Source organism: Pogoniulus pusillus, chromosome 37, assembly GCF_015220805.1.
Source record: "Pogoniulus pusillus isolate bPogPus1 chromosome 37, bPogPus1.pri, whole genome shotgun sequence".
Lineage (NCBI taxonomy): Eukaryota > Metazoa > Chordata > Aves > Piciformes > Lybiidae > Pogoniulus > Pogoniulus pusillus.
In genome coordinates this window covers 7,519,386-7,544,745 of record NC_087300.1, presented here as the reverse complement: position 1 = coordinate 7,544,745, position 25,360 = coordinate 7,519,386, and the positions used below count along the sequence as shown (strand labels likewise).

At 60.1% G+C, this 25,360-nt stretch overlaps 1 protein-coding gene and 1 long non-coding RNA gene across 2 annotated transcripts in view; both read right to left on the bottom strand.

The window, feature by feature from the left end:
* The window catches only part of LOC135190905 (uncharacterized), a 614,761-nt gene that overhangs the window by 160,262 nt on the left and 429,139 nt on the right, over positions 1-25,360 (bottom strand). The window lies entirely within an intron of this gene.
* Positions 1,574-17,811, bottom strand: SERINC2 (serine incorporator 2). The gene is made up of 10 exons (XM_064172681.1): positions 17,711-17,811; positions 10,080-10,241; positions 7,520-7,707; positions 5,701-5,780; positions 5,405-5,542; positions 5,121-5,290; positions 4,939-5,029; positions 4,678-4,813; positions 3,377-3,583; positions 1,574-2,318 (listed from the first exon to the last, which is right to left on the bottom strand). The coding sequence occupies exons 1-10, from the start codon at positions 17,747-17,749 to the stop codon at positions 2,180-2,182; spliced, it is 1,350 nt and encodes a 449-aa protein (XP_064028751.1). The 5' UTR covers positions 17,750-17,811; the 3' UTR covers positions 1,574-2,179.

Here is a 25,360-nt window from a genome sequence, read left to right as displayed (position 1 = left end):
GTGCAGGTCGCAGGGTGCTGGGTGCAGGATGCAGGGTGCAGGGTGCAGGGTGAGCAGTGCAGGATGCAGGGTGCAGGGTGCAGGGTGAGCAGTGCAGGTTGCAGGGTGCTGGGTGCAGGTTGCAGGGTGCAGGCTGAGCGGTGCAGGATGCAGGGTGCTGGGTGCAGGATGCAGGGTGCTGGGTGCAGGTTGCAGGGTGCAGGCTGAGCGGTGCAGGTTGCAGGGTGCTGGGTGCAGGACGCAGGGTGCTGGGTGCAGGCTGAGCGGTGCAGGTCGCAGGGTGCTGGGTGCAGGATGCAGGATGCTGGGTGCAGGCTGAGCGGTGCAGGTCGCAGGGTGCTGGGTGCAGGATGCAGGATGCTGGGTGCAGGCTGAGCGGTGCAGGTCGCAGGGTGCTGGGTGCAGGATGCAGGATGCTGGGTGCAGGCTGAGCGGTGCAGGTCGCAGGGTGCTGGGTGCAGGACGCAGGGTGTCAGGTAGGGGCTGCAGCGCGTGCCTCTGGCGCCCCCTAGTGGCGGAGCCTCGGAACAGCCTGAGCCGCTCGGCCCCGCCCTGCCTCCTCCTACTCGCTCCTACCTGCTCCTACCCCTCCTGCCTCTTGCTTGTTCCTGCCCAGCCCTGCCTGTTCCTGCCCAGCCCATCTCACTCCTGCCCGTTCCTGCCCCAGTCCCTCTGCCCCACTCCTGCCTCTTCCTGCCCACTCCTTGCTGCCTTCTCTGTCCAGGTGGCCCTTCCCCTTTCAGCACCAGGCTGAGCTGGGAGACCCTTCCCCAGGGACCCCCAGCTGCAGCGGGCACTGGGTTGCTGTAGACAGAGACCCTCTGCCAGAGCATGCCCCACTGTGGGCTCACCCCCCGGGGAGCTGCAGCCCAGTACGTGATGGGTGCATGCCAGCACAGCATGGCCCCCACCGTGCTGCTCACCCCACTGCCATCTGCCCCAGGGCACGGTGAGCACCCCTGTGCTCTGTGCCCTCCACTCTGCTCACCATCACCAGCAGCAACCCTTGAGGTGCCACAGGCTGGCAACAGGGTGCAGAGCTCCAAAGTGCTGTGCTCCAACGTGATGCAGCAGCTGCTGTGTCCTCACCCTGACGTTCGGTCTGCTCAACACATGGCCCAGCCTCCCCCTCCTGCACACCCAGCACAGACACAGGAGGACAAATCCCAGACTGGTTTAGGCTGGGAGAGACTTTAAAGCTCATCCAGTCCAACCCTCTGCAGTCAGCAGGGACCTCTGCAGCTAGAGCAGGATGCTCACAGCCCCAAACCTCACCTGGGATGGTTCCAGGCATGGGACAACTCCCACTTCTCTGGGCAACCTGGGCCAGGCTCTCCCCACCCTCAATGTCAAACAGTCTGAACCTCCCTCTTTCAGCTCAAACCATCACCCCTTGTGCTGTCACCACAGGCCCTGCTCCAAAGTCTGTCCCCCAGCTTTCTGCTCAGCCTCTTGAAGCACTGCAAGGCCACCAGAAGGTCTCTCTGGAGCCTTCTCTTCTCCAGGCTGAGCAAGCCCAAGTCTCAGCCTGGCCTCACAGCAGAGCTGCTCTAGAGATGACTTCACTCACATATATCCTAAACAAGACTTTATTACTAAGGCAAGGTGATGGGACCAGGCCAGCACAGCATGTGCAAACCCAGCCCAAGACTCCATGATACTGTAAGGACAGCTGGGCAGGAGAGCCTCTGAGGAGCTGGGACCACCACTAAGCCTGGGGGGCTGCAGATGGACATCTGCCTCCAGCCACAATCCCTGGAGGTTCATTTCCCTGGAGGCTCTTTGGGGAGGGAACACCAGGCAGGTCCTAGGTCCTGGGTCCTGGGTCAAGCCTGGTCCCCAGAGCCCCTCCAAAAGGCACCAACAGCAGCTGGTGAAAGCCCAACCCTCCCAAGGCTAGGTGGTGGTCTCTGCTAGAAGAGGGTGTGCAGGTACCCCCAAAGGCACTGGAGAGACAGAGAGATGACAAACACCCAGAGGCCTTTCTCAGCCTGTGCTGACCCTCCCTGCTTGGCACTTCAACCCTTCCCAGCCAAAAGAGAAGTCCTGCAAGAAGGCACAACCCAGCACAGCTGCTCCTGCCTGCAGGCCTAAGGCTAGGGCAGAGCTGGGGCTGCTGTCAGCATTGAGACAAGGCCACACTGGTTCCAACTTGGCAGTAGGATGCCCAGGGACCACCTTAGCTGAAGTCCCGGTCTGGCAGCACCAGCGGAGCCACCAAGGTCCAGAGGTAGAGCAGGAGCCCAGCCCAGCTGGAGGAGATCTTCACCCACACTGCTGTCCAGGGGCTGGACAGCACCTGCAGGCTCTCGTCGGGCCTGGAAAAGCAGAGAAGCAGTTGGCACCTGTGCTGTGCCAGCAGGGTGGCAGCCCCTGCCCACCCAAAGCCTGACAGGCAGCAACCACGCTGGGGAGGGATGGAGGCAGCAAGCCATGGGTGAAAAGCAAAGAGCATGGAGAAGAGAGCAGGGGAACAGGTTTGGTTGGAGGAAACCTTTCAGATGATGCAGCCCAAGCCCTAAGCCAGCTCTGCCAGGGCACCACCAAACCTCTGCACCACATCTGCAATGCCCTGAAAACCCCTGCAGGGATGGAGACTCCACCTGGGCAGCATGGACCAGGCCTTGACAGCCCTCAAGGGGAAGAAACTGTTCCTAAACTCCTAAAATTCCTCTGGGGCAACTTGAGATCATTTCCTCTCATCCTATCACTTGTTCCTTGGGAGCAGAGCCCAACCCCCACCTGGCTGCAGCCTCCTCCCAGGGAGCTGCAGAGAGCAATGAGCTCTGCCCTCAGCCTCCTTCTCCACCCTGCACACCCCCAGCTCCCTCAGCTGCTCCTCCCCAGCCCTGCTCTCCAGACCCTTCCCCACCTTTGTTGCCCTGCTCCAACTCCCCAATGTCCTTGCAGTGAGAGGCACAAGACCAAACCCAGCACTCAAGGTGCAGCCTCAGCAGTGCCCAGTATAGGGGCACAATCCCTGTCCTGCTCCTGCTGACCCAGGCCAGGCTGCTGGTGCCCCTCTTGCCCACCTGGGCACACCCCTGGCTCATCTTCAGCTGCTGTCAGCCAACACCCCCAGGTCCTTTTCCAACTAAAGCCATACAGCTTGCCACAGAGATGCCACCCCAGTGCCACCCTGGCTGGGTCTCTGTTTCCCTCCACATCCCAGTGAGGAGCAGCTGAGCCTGGGCACAACCTGCCACAGACAGCCCCACGCTCCCTAAAGCTAATTAGCACTGATTGGGGTGCACCTTAAGTGGCTTTGAAGAGGTAGAGCTCAGCAAACAGCTGTGCAGGAGCAGGGAGGGCAGCATGAGGAGGGGACAGAGAGGAAGGGAGGAGAGTCCCCAGTGCCCACGGGAGCGCTGCCCACCTGTACCAGTTGGTGAGGGTCATCATGATGTAGAGGGCAGCGAGGAGGAGGCAGAGGTGGAAGAAGCTGTAGCTGTAGGTGACCCCCTCCTGCTCGTTGTCATAGGCACGGTGTGGGCTGCTCTCCACCGCCCCCTCCTCGGCCCCTGCCCCCTGCTCCTCCGTCAGCATCAGCTTGTTCACCTGCCGGTGGTCTGAGCGGCGCAGGCTGCGGGCACAGCAGGGCTGCTGCCACGGCCTGAGGGCAGCCCCACCCTGCCCAGCCTCAGCCCCACCACACCCATCCTCACCTCAGCTGCCCACCAGGCCAGCCTCAGCCCCACCATGCCCACTATCAGCTGCCCACCGTGCCCAACCTCAGCCACCCACCAGACCAACCTCAGCCTCACCATGCCCAACCTCAGCTGCCCACCAGGCCAGCCTCAGCCCCACCGTGCCCAACCTCAGCTGCCCACCATGCCCAACCTCAGCCACCCACCAGACCAACCTCAGCCCCACCATGCCCAACCTCAGCTGCCCACCAGGCCAGCCTCAGCCCCACCATGCCCACTATCAGCTGCCCACCGTGCCCAACCTCAGCCACCCACCAGACCAACCTCAGCCCCATCATGCCCAACCTCACCTGCCCACCAGGCCAGCCTCAGCCCCACCATGCCCATTATCAGCTGCCCACCATGCCCAACCTCAGCCACCCACCAGACCAACCTCAGCCCCACCATGCCCAACCTCAGCTGCCCACCAGGCCAGCCTCACCCTCACCATGCCCACTATCAGCTGCCCACCGTGCCCAAACTCAGCCACCCACCAGACCAACCTCAGCCCCACCATGCCCAACCTCAGCTCCATCATGCCCACCCTCACCTGCCCACCCACCCAACCTCACACCTGCCCCCCAGTCTGAGCTCCACCCCACCATGCCCACCCTCCTTGGGACGCCCCCTCAGGGCTTGGGTTTGGTATAGAGCAGTGCTACCCTGGGGGTGGCATGGAAGGTGAAGATGATGATGGAATGGGTTGAGGGAGAAAACAAAAAGAAGCTGGAGCAGAGCCCCAAGTGGGCAGCAGCTCAGTGCCACCCCAGGGCACAGGCAGAGCAATCTGGGGGATGCAGCTTGTGTGGAAACCCTAAAAGCTGAGCCCAGGAGCCCTCGGGGCAGCCTCTGTGTCCCTGTGGACCAGGATGGCTTTGGAAGAGGCACTTAGTGGCCAGACCCCCAGACCAAGCTGTGACCTCCCCTCCAGCATCACCCTTCCCAAGCAGAGGGACAGAGCAGCCCCCAGGCACACAAACCAAGCCCTCACCTGATGAAGAGGGTGCAGAGGATGAAGATGACCAGCCCCACGATGCTGGGGGCATCCCACCAGGTTGTCACTGGCTGGGTGGCCACGGCTGAGCTGTTGCTGTTCCTCACCAGCAGCGTGGGGTTGCAGCTCCGGGCTGGAGAGGACACGCAGCAGCTTCACCACCTTCCCCCAGCACCCAGAGTGGGCAAAGCACCCACCCCAGTGCCTGGTCCTGCCCCACACCCACCCCTGCTGAACCCAAAGCCACATCCTCCTTACTTGGCACGTTGGCCAGGGCAGCCCAGGTGACATAGACAGTGTAGAGGGTGATGAGGGACGCCTGCAGCAGCCCCGAGTGCGGCTGAGCATCCTGCAAAGCCAACAGCAGGGGCTCAGGACTGGGCCTGGACCCTGGGGGTGGCAGCCTCCCAGCCTGCACACCCTCCCCCCCAACACCTCACCTGCACCTTGGGCAGGATGGAGACAGCAGAGACAATGAGGCAGAGGATGAGGTTGATGCTGATGAGGACCTTGCCCTCCGTGCAGCCCTCAGGCTTGGTGTAGTAGACGTAGAGCAGCACTATGGCTGCGATGGAGGTGGCGTAGAAGATGAAGGTGATGATGCAGAGGGCTGGGGGAGGAAGCAAAAAGAGGTTGGAGCAGAGCCCTCAGTCAGCAAAGTGTCAGCCAGCCCCAGGAGGAGTGTCCCCATCCCCACACCCTCTGAGGTGCCAGCTGTACCCACCTGCATACCAGCCCTTGGCGTTGCTCTCTTCCGCGTTGCCCAGCCACAGCTGGCTCCAGGAGTGGGCAAAGTCAATGAGGAGGACAAGCTGGATGAGGATGAAGAGGAAGGAACCAACCACACCGAAGTAAAACCAGACTTGAGGGGAAGAGGAAAACCAGTTAAGAGCAGGGATAATGGGAATGTGGCAATGCCAGGGACACAGGGCAGTGGAGATGCCAGCTCTGGCTGCAGGCTTGATCCTGGGCTGAAGGTTAACACAAAGACGCCAGAGGGCAGCATGGGCAGGGCCTCACCTGAGGTGAAGGTCCCATCAGGGATGTAGAAGGCTCCCACTGTGATCCCCACCAGCACCAGGAACTTGAAGAACCAGAATCTGCAGCAGGAGAATCATAAAAACATTGCCTGGGTTAGGTAGGAAGGGACCTTAAAGCTCATCCCCTCCAACCCCCTGCACTCAGCAGGGACCTCTGCAGCTCGAGCAGGCTGCTCACAGCCCCTAACAACCTCACCTGGGATGGATCCAGGCATGGGCATCTCCCACCTCTCTGGGCAACCTGGGCCAGGCTCTCCCCACCTTCAGTGTCAAACATTTCTTCCTTCTCTGCAGTTCTCTCCCTATTTCAGTTCAAACCATCCCCTCTTGTCCTGGCTCTGCTCTAAACTCTGTCCCCAGCTTTCTGCTCAGCCCCTTTAAGCTCTGCAAGGCCACCAGAAAGTCTCCCTGGAGCCTTCTCTTCTCCAGGCAGAACAAGCTCAGCTCTCTCAGCCTGGCCTCACAGCAGAGCTGCTCCCAACCCTCCCATCACTGCTGTGGCCTCCTCTGGCCATGTTCACAGGATCACAGCTCACAGGGTGTTAGGGGTTGGAAGGGACCTAAGGAGATCATCCAGTCCAACCCCCTGGCAGAGCAGGACAATGCTTTCTAACACAGATCACACAGAACACATCCAGACAGGGCTGCAAAGGCTCCAGAGAAGGAGACTCCACAGCTTCTCTGGGCAGCCTGTGCCAGGGCTCTGGGACCCTTCCAGGCAAGAACTTGCCCTTGTGCTGAGCTGGAACCTCCTGTGCTGCAGCTTCCATCCACTGCTGCTTGGCCTATGCCAGGGAGCAGTGAGCAGAGCCTGTGCCTCCCTCCTGGCAGCCTTCAGACACTTATAAGCATTGATCAAATCCCCTCTCAGTCTTCTCTTCTGCAGACTAAGCAGCCCCAGGGCCCTCAGCCTCTCCTCATCAGCCATGCCCTCCACTCCCCTCATCATCCTCACAGCCCTCCACGGGACCCTCTCCAGCAGTTCCTGTCCCTCTGAAACTGAGGAGCCCAAAACTGAACACAGTATTCAAGATGAGGTCTCAGCAGGGCAGAGTAGAGGGGAGAAGAAGCTCCCTTGCTCTGCTGGACACATCCTCCTAATGCACCCCAGGGTCCCATTGGCCTTCTTGGCCAGCAGGGCACATTGCTGTGCCATGGGGAACTTGTTAGCCCCCAGCACCCCCAGGGCCCTCTCCTTGGGGCTGCTCTCCAGCAGCCACCTCCCAGCCTGGACTGCTGCAGTTAATTACTCCTTCCCAGGTGCAGGACTCTGCACTTGTCCCTGTTGAACTTCATCTGGTTCCTCTGTGCCCAGCTCTGCCCAGGTCTCTGTGCCCAGCTCTGTCTGCCCAGGTCTGTGCCCAGCTCTGCTCAGGTCTCTGTGCCCAGCTCTGCCCAGGTCTGTGCCCAGCTCTCAGTCTGCCCAGGTCTCTGTGCCCAGCTCTGCCCAGGTCTCTGTGTCCAGCTCTCAGTCTGCCCAGGTCTCTCTGGACAGCAGCACAGCCTGCAGCTGTCTCAGCCAAGCCTCCCAGCTTGGTGTCATCAACAAACTTGCTGAGCAGACTCTGTCTGTCTGTGCCCTCATCCATGTCACTGATGAAGATGTTGACCAGGACTGGCCCAGGCACTGATCCCTGGGGGACACTGCTGGTCCCAGCTCTCCAGCTGGACCTGGCACCATCGACCACCACCCTCTGCTCCACCAAGTTCCTTTCTGCTGAGGACTCCAGGAGCAGAGGCAGAGCCTGCAGGTGGGAGTGCAGCAGGGCAGGAGGTTGTGCCCCTCCAGGAGCACTCACCCATTCTGCAGGGCAGCTCGGGGGTCCTTGCTGCTGCGCACACAGAGCATGATGGCAGCGAAGAGGAAGAAGAAGGCAGCCATGGCGAAGCCCATGCGGTACACAGCCTTGTGGCCCAGGAAGCTCTCACAGTTCACATTTCTCTGGATGCCCAGCACTGAGCCACTGCCTTCACAGAAGCCTGGCAGCTGTAAAGGAGATGGCAGAGTGAGCATCGCTGCAGCAGCTGTGGGGCCAGCTCTGGGCTTCCCCGGTGCAAGGATAGAGACTTGCTGGAGAGAGGACAGCAAAGAGCTGCAAGGGTGCTGAGGGGACTGGAACAGCTCAGAAGAGGAAAGGCTGAGAGAATTGGGGTCTTAGTCTGGAGATCTTGCATCAGGAATGGTGTGGCCAGCAGGAGCAGGGAGGTCATTCTGCCCCTGTACTCTGCGCTGGTTAGACCTCACCTTGAGTACTGTGTTCAGTTCTGGGCCCCCCAGTTTAGGAGGGACATTGAGATGCTTGAGCGTGTCCAGAGAAGGGCAACGAGGCTGGGGAGAGGCCTTGAGCACAGCCCTACGAGGAGAGGCTGAGGGAGCTGGGATTGGTTAGCCTGGAGAAGAGGAGGCTCAGGGCAGACCTCATTGCTGTCTGCAACTACCTGAGGGGAGGTTGTGGCCAGGAGGAGGTTGCTCTCTTCTCTCAGGTGGCCAGCACCAGAACGAGAGGACACAGCCTCAGGCTGTGCCAGGGGAGATTTAGGCTGGAGGTGAGGAGAAAGTTCTTCCCTGAGAGAGTCATTGGACACTGGAATGGGCTGCCCGGGGAGGTGGTGGAGTCGCCGTCCCTGGAGCTGTTCAAGGCAGGACTGGACGTGGCACTTGGTGCCATGGTCTGGCCTTGAGCTCTGTGCTAAAGGGTTGGACTTGATGAGCTGTGAGGTCTCTTCCAACCTTGGTGATACTGTGGTACTGTGAAGAGCAGGCTGAGGTGGATCTCATCAATGCTGATCAATACTTCAAGGGTGGGTGTCAGGAGGATGGGACCAGGCTTTGTTCAGTGGTCCCCAGCGACAGGACAAGAGGTAAGGGGCACAAACCTGCACATAGGAAGTTCTACCTGAACATGAGGAGCAACTGCTGTAATTTAAGGGTGACAGAGCACTGGAGCAGGCTGCCCAGAGAGGTGGTGGAGTCTCCATCCCACCTGGATGTGCTCCTGTGTGCCCTTCTCCAGGTGACCCTGCCTGGCAGGGGGGGTTGGATGCGATGATCTCCAGAGGTCCCTTCCAAGCCCTACCAATCCCATGGCCACCACAAGCCCTGGTGCCACCAAAGATGGGCCAGCCCATGACTGCTCCAGCTCCACCCATAAAGAAAGTGGTAGCCTTGCTTAGGGACAGTGTTGGGATGCCACAGCTGCAGGCACCCTGCAGGTCACTGGAAAGCTGGGATGGAACCAGCACCTCCCCAGGAGCCTGGCCCAGCTTTCACACCAGCTCAGCTGGCAGACCTCAGCTCCCTGCATCTCGAGTCCCATCCCCACAGCTTCATGGGATCACAGAATCAGGCAGGGTTGGAAGGGACCACAAGGAGCAGACAGTTCCAACCCCCCTGCCATGCCCAGGGACACCCTACCCTAGAGCAGGCTGCACACAGCCTCAGCCAGCCTGGCCTCAAACACCTCCAGCCATGGGGCCTCAACCCCCTCCCTGGGCAACCCATTCCAGCCTCTCACCACTCTCCTGCTCAACAACTTCCTCCTCACCTCCAGCCTCACTCTCCCCACCTCCACCTTTGCTCCATTCCCCCCCACTCCTGTCACTCCCTCACAGCCTCCAAAGTCCCTCCACAGCTTTTTTGGAGCCCCCTTCAGATGCTGGAAGGCCACAAGAAGGTCCCCTGGGAGCCTCCTCTGCTCCAACCTGCACAGCCCCAACTCTTTCAGTCTGTGCTCACAGCAGAGCTGCTGCAGCCTCTGAGCATCCTCCTGGCCCTGCTCTGGACACTCTCCAGCATCTCCACAGCCCTCTTGTCCCAGGGGCTCCAGAGCTGGATGCAGGACTCCAGGTGGGGTCTCAGCAGAGCAGAGCAGAGGGGGAGAATCCCCTCCCTGGCCCTGCTGGCCACACTTCTGCTGCTGCAGCCCAGGCTCTGTTTGGCTCTCTGGGCTGCAGGTGCACACTGCTGGCTCAAGTGACTTGCAAGTCACTTGGCCTGTGGAAGCCAAAAATAGGGGTCAGGAAGCTTTCCTGGGAGACATCTGGGAAAGCTGGAATCTCCAGACAAGGAGACTCCACAGCCTCTCTGGGCAGCCTGCTCCAGGCTCCAGCACCCTCACACCAAAGAAGTTTCTCCTCCTGTTCAGATGGAACCTCCTGGCTTCCAGTTTGTGCCCCTTGCCCTGAAATATTGTCACAGCCTTTCCCCCTGCTTGGAAACCCAAAGTTAAGAACATCCCCACCCAGGGAGATGCTCATAATGAAAGGACCAGAAGCAACTTCATGGCCCAGAAATTCACTTTCTGCTTCAGCCTCACCATAAGCTAAACCTCCTCCCAGCAACCTCCAGGGGCTACTAACCTTGTGCAGCTCCTTCTCCACGCCAGGGATTATCATGATGATGGACACAAGGGTGCCAAGGAAGAGGAAGAAGGTGAAGAGGAGGCGTGAGATGGTGGAGTTCTTGGCCGAGGGGCAGCAGCCACACAGCAGACATGGTGCAGAGCCACAGAGACAGGACACCTGCAAGGAGAGAAACCCCCCCCTCAGGTCAGAGAGGGGCAAACTGTGCCCAGGTTGAACCAGAAACTCTGCCCACCCCTGCCCTGAGGGCTTTGCTCAGAGCCTTTCAGCAGCCAGCAGCACAACTCATAGAATCAGAGAACCATAGAATCAGAGAACCATAGAACCAAGCAGGCTGGAAGAGAGCTCCAAGCTCAGCCAGCCCAACCTAGCACCCAGCCCTGCCCAACCAACCAGACCATGGCACTAAGTGCCCCAGCCAGGCTTGGCTGCAACACCTCCAGCCACACAGACTCCACCACCTCCCTGGGCAGCCCATTCCAATGCCAATCACTCTCTCTGACAACAACTTCCTAACAACATCCAGCCTCAACCTGCCCTGCCACAGCTTCAGGCTGGGTCCCCTTCTTCTGTCCCTGCCTGCCTGGCAGCAGAGCCCAACCCCACCTGGCTACAGCCTCCCTGCAGGCAGCTGCAGGCAGCAATGAGCTCTGCCCTGAGCCTCCTCTGCTGCAGGCTGCACCCCCCCAGCTCCCTCAGCCTCTCCTCACAGGGCTGTGCTCCAGGCCCCTCCCCAGCCTTGCTGCCCTTCTTTGGGCACCTTCCAGCACCTCAACAGCTCTCTGCAATGGAGGAGTCCAGAACTGGACACAGCACTGCAGGGGTGGCCTGAGCAGTGCTGAGCACAGGGGCACAAGAACCTCCCTTGTCCTGCTGCCCACACTGCTCCTGAGCCAGCCCAGGATGCCATTGGCTCTGCTGCCCACCTGGGCACACTGCTGCCTCCTCTGCAGCTCCTCTCTGCCAGCACCCCCAGCTCCCTCTCTGCCTGGCTGCTCTCAGCCACTCTGGCCCCAGTCTGCAGTGCTGCTTGGGGTTGTTGTGGCCAAAGTGCAGAACCCTGCCCTTGGCCTTGTTCAGTCTCATCCCCTTGGCCTCTGCCTCCTGATTCACAGCCCCTTCCAAGCCCAGAAGGGCAACCACCAAGGTGCTGTGGCACAGCAGCCCCATCCCACTGACCTGCTCCCTGCAGCAGTATCACCAGTCCTGGGTCACCAAAGCCTTTCCTAATGGCTCTTGGTGCCCTTCTGGTGTACCCCAGCCTGACCACCTTGGAAGCAGATCCTTTGTGCCATGTCCTAAGCCAACCTGCTGGCCATGCAAGGCAAACTTCACCACCTCCCAGCAGTGCTGGACACGCTCTGATGCATCTCCTCCCAAGGCACCTCTGAAGGTGCACAAGAAGGGCACCTCTGAAAGCCTCTCAAAGGTGTCCCTAAGCATGAAGCTGGCCAACAGCCAAGCAGCAGGATGGAAAAATGCCAGCCCAGGGAAGTGGTTTGCAGCATGGGAGTGGTGGAGTCATGAGGAAGCTTTGGGTTTCAGCTGCTGCAGATGAGAGATTAACCTCTCCAGTTCCTCTGTTGGGTCAGCCCCAGCTCACCCCCAGCACCACCCCCACGCAAGGGCTGCTGTGCTGCCTGCTCTGCCTGGTGGCTGGCAGAGTGTGGCTGGAGCTGGGTGAGCAGTGCCCACCACAAAGCTGAGTACGCTCCCACCACAGAATGGGTTGGGTTGGAAGGGACCTCCAAGACCATCCAGTTCCAACCCCCTGCCATAGGCAGGGACACCTCCCACCAGCACAGGGTGCTCATGGCCTCATCCAACCTGGCCTTGAACACCTTCAGGTGAACACCTTCAGTTCCCTCTGCCAGTGTCTCCCCACCCTCACTCTACTCCAAATCTGCCTTCCAAAACCACTCCAACACCACCAACTCAGCCACACTAACCCAACTACACCAACCCAACACCACCTCAACATCAGTCCAACTACACCAACCCAACACCACCTCAACATCAGTCCAACTACACCAACCCAACACCACCTCAACATCAGTCCAACTACACCAGCCCAACACCACCTCAACATCAGTCCAACTACACCAGCCCAACACCACCTCAACATCAGTCCAACTACACCAGCCCAACACCAGCAGCTCCAATCCACCATCTCAACACCCAACTACACCAACCCAAAGACCCCCACCCAACTGCACTTACCCAGCTACCCCCACCCAATGACCCCCACCCAACTATCCCCCATCCAATTACACCAACCCATTGACCTCCACCCAACTGCACTTACCCAGCTACTCCCATCCAACTACACCAACCCAATGACCCCCACCCAACTGCACTTACCCAGCTACCCCCACCCAACTACACCAACCCAATGACCCCCACCCAACTGCACTTACCCAGCTACCCCCACCCAACTACACCAACCCAATGACCCCCACCCAACTGCACTTACCCAGCTACTCCCATCCAACTACATCAATCCAGTGACCCCCACCCAACTACCCCCATCCAACTACACCAACCCAAAGACCCCCACCCAATTGCACCCACCCATCTACCCCCACCCAACTACACCAACCCAACTGTACCCACCCAACAGCCTCCACCCAACTACCCCCACCCAACTACACCAAACTACCTCCATTCAACTACACCAACCCAACAACCTCTACCCAACTACACCAACCCAACTGTACCCACCCAACAACACCCACACAACTACCCCCATCCAACTACATCAGTCAAATGACTCCCACCCAACTACACCAAACTACCCCCATCCAACTACACCAACCCAATTACCCCCACCCAACTACACCAACCCAACTGCACCCACCCAACAACTCCCACCCAACTACCTCCATCCAACTACACCAACCCAACTACACCCACCCAACTGCCCTCATCCAACTACCCCCATCCAGATATCCCCATCCAGCTACCCCCATCCAGCTACATCAACCTAACTGCACCCATCCAACTACACCCACCCAACTAACCCCATCCAACTACACCCACCCAACTAACCCCATCCAACTACCCCCATCCAGCTACACCAACCCAACTGCACCCACACAACAACCCCCACCCAACTACACCCACCCAACTAACCCCACCCAACTACACCCACCTAACTACACCCACCTAACTACACCCACCCAACAACCCCCATACAACAACCTCCACCCAACTATACCAACCTGACTACACCAACCCAACTGCACCCACCCAACTGCCCCCATACAACAACCCCCACCCAACTATACCAACCTGACTACACCAACCCAACTGCACCCACCCAACTACACCAACCCAGCTACACCCAGCCAACTACTGTCAGCCCAATTAGACCAACCCCACTCCACTCCACCAACCCCACACCAGACAAACTACACCCACCCAACCCCACCAGCCCAGCACCACATCTTCTGCAAGCTGCCCTTGGCCAGGTACAACCCAGGGCTGCAGAAACTGAGTCAAGCAAGAGCAATGCTGAGCAGCTGGTTTCTGGCTCCTGTTAAATGAACAACCCAGCAGGTTAATCAGTACCAAACCCACAGCTACAGGCTCAGGAGGCTCTCACCTCTGGGTGAGCTTTTGCACTGGGTGCAGCCAGACTGACACAAAGTGCCCAAACTATGCTGGGGTTGGCTGTGGCTTGGGCAGGCTGCTGCTGGCAGCACCAACCCTGTCCCCAAGGAGAGCAGCTGGAGGTGACCATAGCACTTGTGGCAGTGATGGAGAGAGAAAGGGACATTTTGGGTTTCACTTGGCTTGTGGAGCATTGATGGGGCAGTGCTGGAGGCTTGGCAGCCTGCTGTGCTGCTGAGTTAGAGGAGACAGGAGAGCAGAAGGAGGTAGTTCAGGTTGTTATGGGGGGGGCTGGTTGAGAGCAGCTGAAGATGAGCCTGCAGCGTGCCCAGGAGCACAAGAAGGGCACCAGCATCCTGAGCACTGCCTGGTGAGGAGAGGCTGGGAGCCCTGGGGCTGCTTAGTCTGCAGAAGAGAAGACTGAGAGGGGATGGAATCAATGTTTAGAACTGAGGGCTGAGGGGCAGGGGGGGGGGACAGGCTCTGCTCACTGCTCCCTGGGACAGGACAAGCAACAATGGATGGAAGCTGCAGCACAGGAGGTTCCAGCTCAGCACAAGGGCAACTTCTTGCCTGGAAGGGTCCCAGAGCCCTGGCACAGGCTGCCCAGAGAGGTTGTGCAGTCTCCTTCTCTGGAGCCTTTCCAGGCCTGTCTGGATGTGTTCTGTGTGCCCTGAGCTGGATTGTGTGGTCCTGCTGTGGCAGGGGGGTTGGACTGGATGAGCAATTTGGGTCCCTTCCAACTCCTGATAGCCTGTGAGTCAGGCATGGACCAGCAATGGTGTGGGCAGCAGGAGCAGGGCAGGGATTGTGCTCCTATAACTGGGCACTGGTGAGGCTGCACCTTAATTGCTGGGTTCAGTTTTGTGCCCCTCACTGCCAGAAGGGCATTGAGAGGCTGGAGCAGGTCCAGAGAAGAGCAACAAAGCTGGGGATGGGTCTGGAGAACAGGACTGGGGAGGAGCAGCTGAGGGAGCTGGGGGTGTGCAGCTTGGAGAAGAGGAGGCTGAGGGGAGACCTCTTTGCTCTCTACAGCTGCCTGAAAGGGTGTCCCTGCCCATGGCAGGGGGGTTGGAACTAGATGATCTTTCTGGTCCCTTCCAACCCTGGCTGATTCTTTGGTTCTATGAGAGGAGGCTGCAGTGAGGTGGGGGTTGGGCTCTGCTCCTTAGTCCCAGGTGAGGGAAGGAGAGGAAATGGCCTGGAATTGTGCCAGGGGAGGGTTAGGTTGAAGATAAGGAAAAATGTCCTTGCTGCAAGAGTGGTGAGGGATTGGCAGAGGCTGCCCAGGGAGCTGGCGGAGTCCCCATGCCTGAAGTGGGGCCATGGTTTAGTGGCCACGGTGGGGTTGAGCTGATGCTTGGACTGGCTGAGCTCAGAGAGCTTTTCCAACCCATCAATGCTATGATTCCTGTGAAGAAGCAGGGGGAAGAGATTCCTCCTGTTGTGGCTTTTCAGTTCAGAACTGAGCTCAAACTCCTCCTTAGCCCACCAGCTCCAGGGGAAGAGAGAGGAGACCTCCACTTATTCATAGTAACTCTGCCTCACCACCAAGCCCTGGGCCAGGAGGGTGTTTTAGGGGGGAAGAAAGGCCAGAATGAGGCCAGCAACCTCCCAGGCTCCTGCCTCTGACTGCAGCTTTCGACAGCTTCCGATCGTTAAAGCTCCGAAGCTTGCAGGTCAGGTTGCAAAAGCAGCCCCGGTTGCAGCTTTCCAGGCCAGCAGCTCCCAGCTTGGTTTCACTGCCCTGCCCTGGCACCCTGCCCTGGCACCCTGCCCGCAGGTGTGGCAACGCAGGCAAAGGCAGCGCTGGCTGCGGGCAGCTGCCTGCGTCACCAGCAACGGCAACCGGGACCCTGCACCCTGTGACGTGGGCATGGGCATGGCACCTCCAACCCTGCACCCTGTGATGTGGGGCATGGGCATGGCACCTCCAACCCTGCACCCTGTGATGTGGGGCATGGGCATGGCACCCCAAAACATGCACCCTGTGTCACCAAGTGTGGGCATGGCATCCCAAAACATGCACCCTGTGTCACCAAGTGTGGGCATGGCATCCCAAAACATGCACCCTGTGACCTCGGGCATGGGCATGGCACCCCAAAACATGCACCCTGTGTCACCAAGAGTGGGCATGGCACCCCAAAACATGCACCCTGTGTCACCAAGAGTGGGCATGGCACCCCAAAACATGCACCCTGTGACCTCGGGCATGGGCATGGCACCTCAAACCCTGCACCCTGTGACATTGGGCATGCGCATGGCACCCTAAATAACACATCCTGTGACGTGGGGCATGGGCATGGCACCTCAAATCCTGCACCCTGTGACACCAAGTATGGGCATGGCACCCCAAATCCTGCACCCTATGTCACCAAGTGTGGGCACAGCAACTCAAATCCTGCACCTTGTGTCACCAAACATGACCATGGCACTCTGAACCACACACCTGCCACACTGACCATGGCACCCAAACACCCACCTGCCACACTGACCATGGCACCCTGAACCACACACCTGCCACACTGACCATGGCACCCAAACACCCACCTGCCACACTGACCATGGCACCCTGAACCACACACCTGCCACACTGACCATGGCACCCAACCACACACTCTGCCACACTGACCATGGCACCCAACCACACACTCTGCCACACTGACCATGGCACCCTGAACTACACACCTGCCACACTGACCATGGCACCCTGAACCACACACCTGCCACACTGACCATGGCACCCAACCACACACCTGCCACACTGACCATGGCACCCAAACACACACTCTGCCACACTGACCATGGCACCCTGAACTACACACCTGCCACACTGACCATGGCACCCTGAACCACACACCTGCCACACTGACCATGGCACCCTGAACTACACACCTTTGACACTGACCATGGCACCCTGAACCACACACCTGCCACACTGACCATGGCACCCTGAACTACACACCTTTGACACTGACCATGGCACCCTGAACCACACACCTGCCACACTGACCATGGCACCCTGAACTACACACCTTTGACACTGACCATGGCACCCTGAACCACACACCTGCCACACTGACCATGGCACCCAACCACACACCTGCCACACTGACCATGGCACCCAAACACACACTCTGCCACACTGACCATGGCACCCAACCACACACCTGTGACACTGACCATGGCACCCTGAACCACACACCTTTGACACTGACCATGGCACCCTGAACCACCCACCTGTGACACTTACCATCCTGAACCACAGACCCTGTGCCTGCCATGGCCCATGCCACCCCACCCAGGGTCTCCCCACTTCTGGACCTGTCCCCTGTAACAGAGCTGCTCCTGTTCCATCCTCAGCCTCCTATTTGGGGGCTCAGCAGTGAGAAGCAGGCCCCCAGCCCCCCGGCACTGCGATGGTGCAGCAGGACCCCTCTGCTCTCCCAGCCGCAGCAGGGCATCGCTGCTTGAGGTGCCCACATCCCCCAAGCGCAGAGGGGTGCAGCAGCCCAGGCACCCTCAGACTCCATGTACCCCGCAGCCACAAACGCCCAGGAGCCCCAGGACGCGGAGAACCCTGCGGGGTGCGGGGACGCCCTGCTCCGGCTGCTCCCTGCATCCCTCCAGGCACGGCAGAGTGCATCCCCCCGGGGGTGCCCCGCATCTCTCACACCCCCATGGCCGAGTCACCTCGGGGGGTTCTCCCGCATCCCCCCCAGGCACAGAGGGCCAGGGTCCCAGGCACCCCCCGGGAGCAGCACTGCGCACCCTCGGGGCTCCCCCCGAACCCTCCTCGTACCTTCTCCGTCCCCTCCCAGCTGTACCGAGGCACACCCCCGGCGTGTCCCTCCAACCCACCCGCCCCAGGCTGCCCTCCAGACCCCTGCCCGGGCCTCCCCTCCAGCAGCGCCGCCGCAGCCACCGCCCCCCGCCGCTGCCTGCTCGGAGCCGCCGCAGCCCCAGCGCCCCCCCGCTCCCCCCCGCTGCCCGGCCCGGGCGGGCACTCAACTCACGCAGCTGAGCACGGAGCAGACACCGAGGCAGGCCCCCATGGCACGGCCGCGGCTGCCGCCGGCTCCCCGCTCCCGGCCGCTCCCCGCAGCGGCGCTGGCTCCGCCCGGGCCGGCCCCCGGCCCCCGGCCCCCGGCTCCCGTCGCACCTCCCCCGGGGCGGCCCCCGCGGCGGCGGGGCGGGGCCCGGCGGAGCCTTCCCGAGGGCGCTGGAGTCGCTGCGGCGCTCGCTTGGGTCCTCCGCCCCCTCACCTGGAGCTGCTGCATCCCCTCCGAGCCCCTTCATCCCCACCTCCAGCCCCTCCGTCCTTCCCCGGGCCCCTCCAGTCCTTCTCCATCGCCCCAGAGCTCCTCCAAGCCCCACGCCTGAGCCCCTCCACAACCCACCAGCACCACATCAGCCCCTGAGCTTTTCCACACCTGAGCCCCTCCAGAACCTACCAGCACCACATCAGCCCCTGAGCTTTTCCACACCTGAGCCCCTCCAGAACCCACCAGCACCACATCAGCCTCTGAGCTTTTCCACACCTGAGCCCCTCCAGAACCCACCAGCACCACATCAGCCCCTGAGCTTTTCCATCCCTGAGCCCCTCCACAACCCACCAGCACCACATCAGCCCCTGAGCTTTTCCACACCTGAGCCCCTCCACAACCCACCAGCACCACATCAGCCCCTGAGCTTTTACACCTCTGAGCCCTTCCACAACCCACCAGCACCACATCAGCCCCTGAGCTTTTCCATCCCTGAGCCCCTCCAGAACCCACCAGCACCACATCAGCCCCTGAGCTTTTACACCTCTGAGCCCCTCCAGAACCCACCAGCACCACATCAGCCCCTGAGCTTTTCCATCCCTGAGCCCCTCCAGAACCCACCAGCATCTCCATCAGCCTCTGAGCTTTTCCATCCCTGAGCCCCTCCAGAACCCACCAGCACCACATCAGCCCCTGAGCTTTTCCATCCCTGAGCCCCTCCAGAACCCACCAGCATCCCCATCAGCCCCTGAGCTTTTACACCTCTGAGCCCCTCCACAACCCACCAGCTCCCCCATCAGCCTCTGAGCCCCTCCAGAACCCACCAGCACCACATCAGCCCCTGAGCTTTTCCACCTCTGGTCCCCTCCAGAACCCACCAGCATCTCCATCACCCCTTGAGTCTCTCCATCCCCCACCTCAAGCTCCTTCACTCCTCTCCCCAAGCCCCTCTACTTCCTCCACCTATCTCCTGTCCCAAGCCATTTCATCTTCTCCAGCCCCTCCATCACCCCTCCCAAGCTCCTCCATGCCCTTCCTCCTGATGGCCACTTCCAAACCAGCTCAGTCCCTTGGCTGGGCCCATCCTACAGCTTCCCTGGCCCAAGGCTGTGAGACAAAATTGACAAGGAGGAGGAAGAGGAGGTTGAGTGCTCCTCACCCCAAACCAGGGCTGATGCTCTGGGTCTCAGCAGAGGTCTCCAGCTGTAGCACCTCAGAGAATCCTCAAATAGTCTGGGAGTGACTTCAGGGATGCAGCCTTTTTTGGGGGACAGAAGCTCTGTGTAGAGAAGCTGTCCCCCACCTCCTGCCCAGCTGAGTCCTACCAGTGTCCAATGCTGGGAACTCCACCACTCCCCTGGGAAGGTCATTCCAGTGGCTGCTTGATCTGCCTCTGAAAAGTTTTCCTCTCGAGGCCAAGTGGAATCTCCCCAGGGACAGCTGCTCCTCTCCCCCCTCATCTTCTCCATGGGACCCCTTGTGAAAAGGAAGTCTCCATCTTCTTGAATGATTGGGACATTGCTGTAGAGGTTTGGGCATTAATTGGCCAAGGCAGGAACTATAAACCAGAATTCCTTTCCCCCACACCACATGCACAGCTGCTTTGTGTGGCCTTTGGCTGGGGCAACAGCAGGCATGGCCTTCAGAAGGCCAGAAGGGTTGGAAGGGTGACAGAGCACTGGAGCAGGCTGCCCAGAGAGGTGGTGGAGTCTCCATCCCACCTGGATGTGCTCCTGTCTGCCCTTCTCCAGGTGACCCTGCCTGGCAGGGGGGGTTGGATGCGATGATCTCCAGAGGTCCCTTCCAAGCCCTACCATGCTGCAATCCCATGGCCACCACAAGCCCTGGTGCCACCAAAGATGGGCCAGCCCATGACTGCTCCAGCTCCACCCATAAAGAAAGTGGTAGCCTTGCTTAGGGACAGTGTTGGGATGCCACAGCTGCAGGCACCCTGCAGGTCACTGGAAAGCTGGGATGGAACCAGCACCTCCCCAGGAGCCTGGCCCAGCTTTCACACCAGCTCAGCTGGCAGACCTCAGCTCCCTGCACCTCAAGTCCCATCTCCACAGCTTCATGGGATCACAGAATCAGGCAGGGTTGGAAGGGACCACAAGGAGCAGGCAGTCCCAACCCCCTGCCATGCCCAGGGACACCCTACCCTAGAGCAGGCTGCACACAGCCTCAGCCAGCCTGGCCTCAAACACCTCCAGCCATGGGGCCTCAACCCCCTCCCTGGGCAACCCCTTCCAGCCTCTCACCACTCTCCTGCTCAACAACTTCCTCCTCACCTCCAGCCTCACTCTCCCCACCTCCACCTTTGCTCCATTCCCCCCACTCCTGCCACTCCCTCACAGCCTCAAAAGTCCCTCCCCAGCTTTTTTGTAGGCCTCTATTTATGCTTCTCCCAGACAAAGTGTCCATTTGCCATATACCCTGGGCACAAAGAGCCCAGCCATGGGCAGCAGCAAGCAGCAAGCAGGCACAAGCACAGCAGCAGAGCACCTTGTGTTACCTGCTCATCTCCTTTCATCAATGCAGCCCGAGACTAATAGACCTTTGGCCATAGGTTAACCAATCAGAATGGCACTTGCCAAGCTTGGCCACTTTAGGTGAAGCTTTTGGGTTTGATTCCCATGACTGCTTCCCCCAGCACAGAAGGAAGAGGAGCAGGGGAACATGTCTGGGCAACCCAAGATATGTATAAGCCTGTTTTGGCCCATCCAGGCCTACCACAACACCCCACAACAGACATGATGAGAAGGTCTCCCCCCAGCCATCCAGTTCTCCCAGCCTTTCCTTACATGGTAGCTTCCCAGGCTTTGGGTCATCTTCGTGGACCTTCTCTGCACCCTGCCCACAGCTTTTATGTGCAGTGAGGGCCAAAAGAGTGTCCCAGGTGTGGCCTGAGCAGCACTGAGTGGGAGAAAGGTTTTTTGCCTCTGTTGGTGATGTGACCCAGCATCCTGGGGGGTTTCTTTGCCACAGCAGCAGCAGCAACAGCACTGTGGTTGTTCCTCTTGAGCTTGTTCACCAGGACCCCCAGGTCCCTTTCCACAGAGCTGCTCTCCAGCCAGGTAGATCCCACCCTGTGCTGCACTGCTCCCTCTGAATTGGATCCCCTTGGAAAGGCCAAGTCAGGTCCCCACCAGCAGCTCTCCTCAGAGCAGCTGGAGATGATTTGGGCAGCCTGAGGCCACCTGGCACTCACTCCAGGAGAGAAATTACTGAAGCTCTGTGACTTACCACACTTGAGTGCTGCTTGTGCAGCCAGATGTGGCCTTGCTGAGGGATGCCAAGAGGAAACAGAGGGGCACTGACTGCTCTTGATGGCCAGGAAGAGCAGAACACTGGGCCACTGCTGGCCATCAAGCCCTACAAGCCCAGCACATCCAAGCTCCAACACACATTATCAACTCCAGCACACTCCCAGTCCCATCCAGCATCTCAGAACCACAGACTGGCTGAGGCTGAGAGGGACCTCTTGGGTCCATCTGGTCCAACCTCCCTGCTCAAGCAGGGCCATCCAGAGACAGTTGTCTAGGAGCATGTCCAGATGGCACTGGGATATCTCCAAGGGTGCAGACTTCCCAGCCTCCAAGAGGCAACCTTCCTGGGCAACCTGGGCTGGTGCATGGCTACCCTCAGAGGTAAAAAAGCATCTCCTGAACATCCTTTCTGCAGCCTTCCCCTGGATGAGATCCTTCTGAGCCTTGTCTCCACCAGGGCCAGCTCTCAACCCTTCCTCACACGTGAGATGCTCCAGTCTGTGATTCTTGCTGGCTCCCTGGCTCAGCAGAGCTCCCAAATCAACACACCCAACAAACCCAGCAGACCCCTCCCCAGCTCCAGCAGCCACTCTGGGTCCAGCAGACTCCCAGCTCCAGCAGACTCCCAGCTCCAGCAGACTCCCCAGCTGCAGCAGTTCCTCTGCTTTCACCAGACCCACCAGCAGCGCCCCCAGCTCCAGCAGACACTCTGGTTTCAACAGCCCCCCCCCCCCCCCAGCTCCAGCAGACACTCTGGTTTCAACAGCCCCCCCCCCCCCCCCCAGCTCCAGCAGACACCCTGGTTCCATCAGATCCCCAGCTCCATCAGCCCCACCTAGTTCCAGCAGATGCCCAACTCCAGCAGCCCTCCCAGCTCCAGCAGACACCCTGGTTCCAGCAGACCCCCAACTCCAGCAGCCCCCCCAGCTCCAGCAGACACCTTGGTTCCATCAGACCCCCAACTCCAGCAGCCCTCCCAGCTCCAGCAGACACCCTGGTTCCAGCAGACCCCCAACTCCAGCAGCCCCCCCAGCTCCAGCAGCTCTACCTAGTTCCATCAGATCCCAAACTCCAGCAGACATCCTGGTTCCATCAGACCCCCAACTCCAGCAGCCCCCCCAGCTCCAGCAGACCCCCTGGTTCCATCAGATCCCCAACTCCAGCAGCCCTCCCAGCTCCAGCAGACACCTTGGTTCCATCAGACCCCCAGCTCCAGCAGCCCTACCTAGTTCCAACAGACCCCCAGCTCCAGCAGACCCCCTGGTTCCATCAGACCCCCAACTCCAGCAGCCCCCCCAGCTCCAGCAGACCCCCTGGTTCCATCAGACCCCCAACTCCAGCAGCCCCCCCAGCTCCAGCAGACCCCCTGGTTCCAACAGCCCCACCAGCCTGGACACACTCCCCCTTAGGGGCTAAACTCTGGGTAGGGGGGCCCAGGGGGGTGTCTGCCAACAGAGCCCCAAGTGTGGGAGCCAGAGCTGGCAGTCACTTGGTTTTCCTGCTCTTGCTGCCCAGCCAGAGCCTGGCACATCCAGCCAGAGCAGTGAGCAGGGCTCTGCTGCTGGCATGCATAATTCAGGGCCTGGGATAAACTGGGACCTGCCAGCCCACTTCCAGACCCTAAATTTAGACAGCAGGGGAAGCAGAGGAGCAAGTGGCAGAGGGCAGGCTTGAGGGGCACAGGGATAGGACCAGCAAGGGGGCAACATGTCCCCTGTGTCCTTGAGGCAGAGGAGGGTGCCACATGTCTTGCTCTGGAAGCAAAGCTCCAGGGCTTGGCTTCTGCCTAGCATTTGGCACAGGTGACAGGAAGGTCTCCTCAGCCTCCTTAGGCTCCCAAAACCTGCCAGCTGCTTGCAGCCCTGCCAGAGGAGAGGCCAGCACCCAAAAGCTGCTCCCTGACCTCAGCTCGTCTCAGGTTGCTTCTCCTGTGGGAGGTGGCAGGGTTATGGCTTGGGGACCTGCCCAGCTTGGCTGTGTGGGCACGGGTCTGGCAGCAGCCTCCATGGGCTGGCTCCAGACACAGCTCCCCCTCAGGTGGCAGGTTGGGGCTTGGCAGCAATCAGCTCTGCCCAGCTGGATCTGGGAGCCTGGCAACGTCCACAGCAGGAATGTCCTTCAAACCCTGGAATCATCATAGACTCAGGCAGGTTGGAAGAGAGCTCCAAGCTCAGCCAGCCCAACCTAGCACCTAGCCCTGCCCAACCAACCAGACCATGGCACTAAGTGCCCCAGCCAGGCTTGGCTGCAACACCTCCAGCCACACAGACTCCACCACCTCCCTGGGCAGCCCATTCCAGTGCCAATCACTCTCTCTGACAACAACTTCCTAACAACATCCAGCCTCGACCTGCCCTGGCACAGCTCCAGGCTGTGTCCCCTTCTTCTGTCCCTGGCTGCCTGGCAGCAGAGCCCAACCCCACCTGGCTACAGCCTCCCTGCAGGCAGCTGCAGGCAGCAATCAGCTCTGCCCTGAGCCTCCTCTGCTGCAGGCTGCACCCCCCCAGCTCCCTCAGCCTCTCCTCACAGGGCTGTGCTCCAGGCCCCTCCCCAGCCTTGCTGCCCTTCTCCAAACACCTTCCAGCACCTCAGCATCTCTCTCGAATTGAGGACCCACAACTGGACACAGCACTCCAGGTGTGTCCTGAGCAGTGCTGAGCACAGGGGCAGAAGCAGCTCCCTTGTCCTGCTGCCCACACTGCTCCTGAGCCAGGTCCTGTCCTCCTAGGAAGGGCAAATCGACTCCAGGATGCCATTTGTCCCCTTGGTCCTGCTGCCCCTCTGTCTCGCAGGGACAGGAGCCAGCTGGCATCGCGGGAGGAGATGCACCCCGCAGGGTACCAGCCCTCGCCGCGCTGTGCCCTCGTCCCCTGCGCCGATGCCACCAGATGGCAGTGCCGAGATGCGCCCAGTGCCGGGATGCGCCCAGATCGGTCCCTGCCTGCTCCCGGGCGGCCAAGCAGGGATCCAGCTGCCAGGAAGGAGAGGATGCCTCACCCACGTCACGTCACGGGGGTGTCCCCACGCCTGGTTTTTGCTGGTGAGCAGAGGCCACACCACCAGCACCACCACCCAGCACCACCACCCAGCACCACCACCCAGCACCAGCCCTTCACTGTCCCCTTCTCAGGAGGTGGCTTGTGGCCGACGAGAGCAGCCCTGGGCCAGGCTGGGAACCAGGCAAGGCAGGCAACACGGTCGCCAGTGGCAGCTGTGCCAGTGCCCATGCACCAAAGGGCACACTGCTTTTACATCACCCTGCAGGCAGGGGAGGTGGGGAATGGGCACTGCCAGAGCCCAGGGACACGACCCCACCTCCAGCCTCCACGGGCACAGAGCTCCCCAGCCCACGTCCCACAGCTCAGCAGGGCTGGGGGCACCCTGGCCCATGTTATTCTGCCCCTGTACTCAGCACTGCTCAGGCCACACCTTGAGTGCTGTGTCCAGTTCTGGGCCCCTCAATTCAAGAGAGATGTTGAGGTGCTGGAAGGTGTCCAGAGAAGGGCAACAAAGCTGTGAGGGGCCTGGAGCACAGCCCTGTGAGGAGAGGCTGAGGGAGCTGGGGGTGTGCAGCCTGGAGAAGAGGAGGCTCAGAGGTGATCTTATTACTGTCTACAACTACCTGAAGGGACATTGTAGCCAGGTGGGGGTGACCTCTTCTGCCAGGCAAGCAGCAATAGAACAAGGGGACACAGTCTCAAGTTGTGCCAGGGTAGGTACAGGCTGGATGTTAGGAAGAAGTTCTGCACAGAGAGAGTGATTGGCATTGGAATGGGCTGCCCAGGGAGGTGGTGGAGGCACCGTGCCTGGGGGTCTTCAAGCAAAGCCTGGCTGAGGCACTTAGTGCCATGGTCTGGTTGACTGGATAGGGCTGGGTGCTAGGTTGGACTGGATGAGCTTGGAGGTCTCTTCCAACCTGGTTGGTTCTATGATTCTATGATTCTATGTAGCCCTCACCAAACCCCTTTTTTCTGCCCTGCCTCCCCCTCCTACCCTTCTCCTGCATCACTCAGCACCCCCAAGGCACCAGCAGACACCTCCCCGCTCCTGCCAGTGCCTGGGTCAGGGGTCAGGGGGTCATTTTCTGGCGTTGTAAGGCTGGAGGTGGTTCTAGCCTGGCAGCAAGCAAGGCCAA

Bases quoted from the DNA above. Each gene is read 5' to 3' on its own strand.
- SERINC2 (XM_064172681.1), bottom strand. From the start codon at position 17,749: ATGGGGGCCTGCCTCGGTGTCTGCTCCGTGCTCAGCTGC. The intron at 10,242-17,710 runs GTGAGTTGAGTG...CTCTCCTTGCAG, and splicing joins TCTGCTCCGTGCTCAGCTGC to GTGTCCTGTCTCTGTGGCTC. The intron at 2,319-3,376 runs GTGGGCAGCGCT...CTGCTTTTCCAG, and splicing joins ACCCTCACCAACTGGTACAG to GCCCGACGAGAGCCTGCAGG.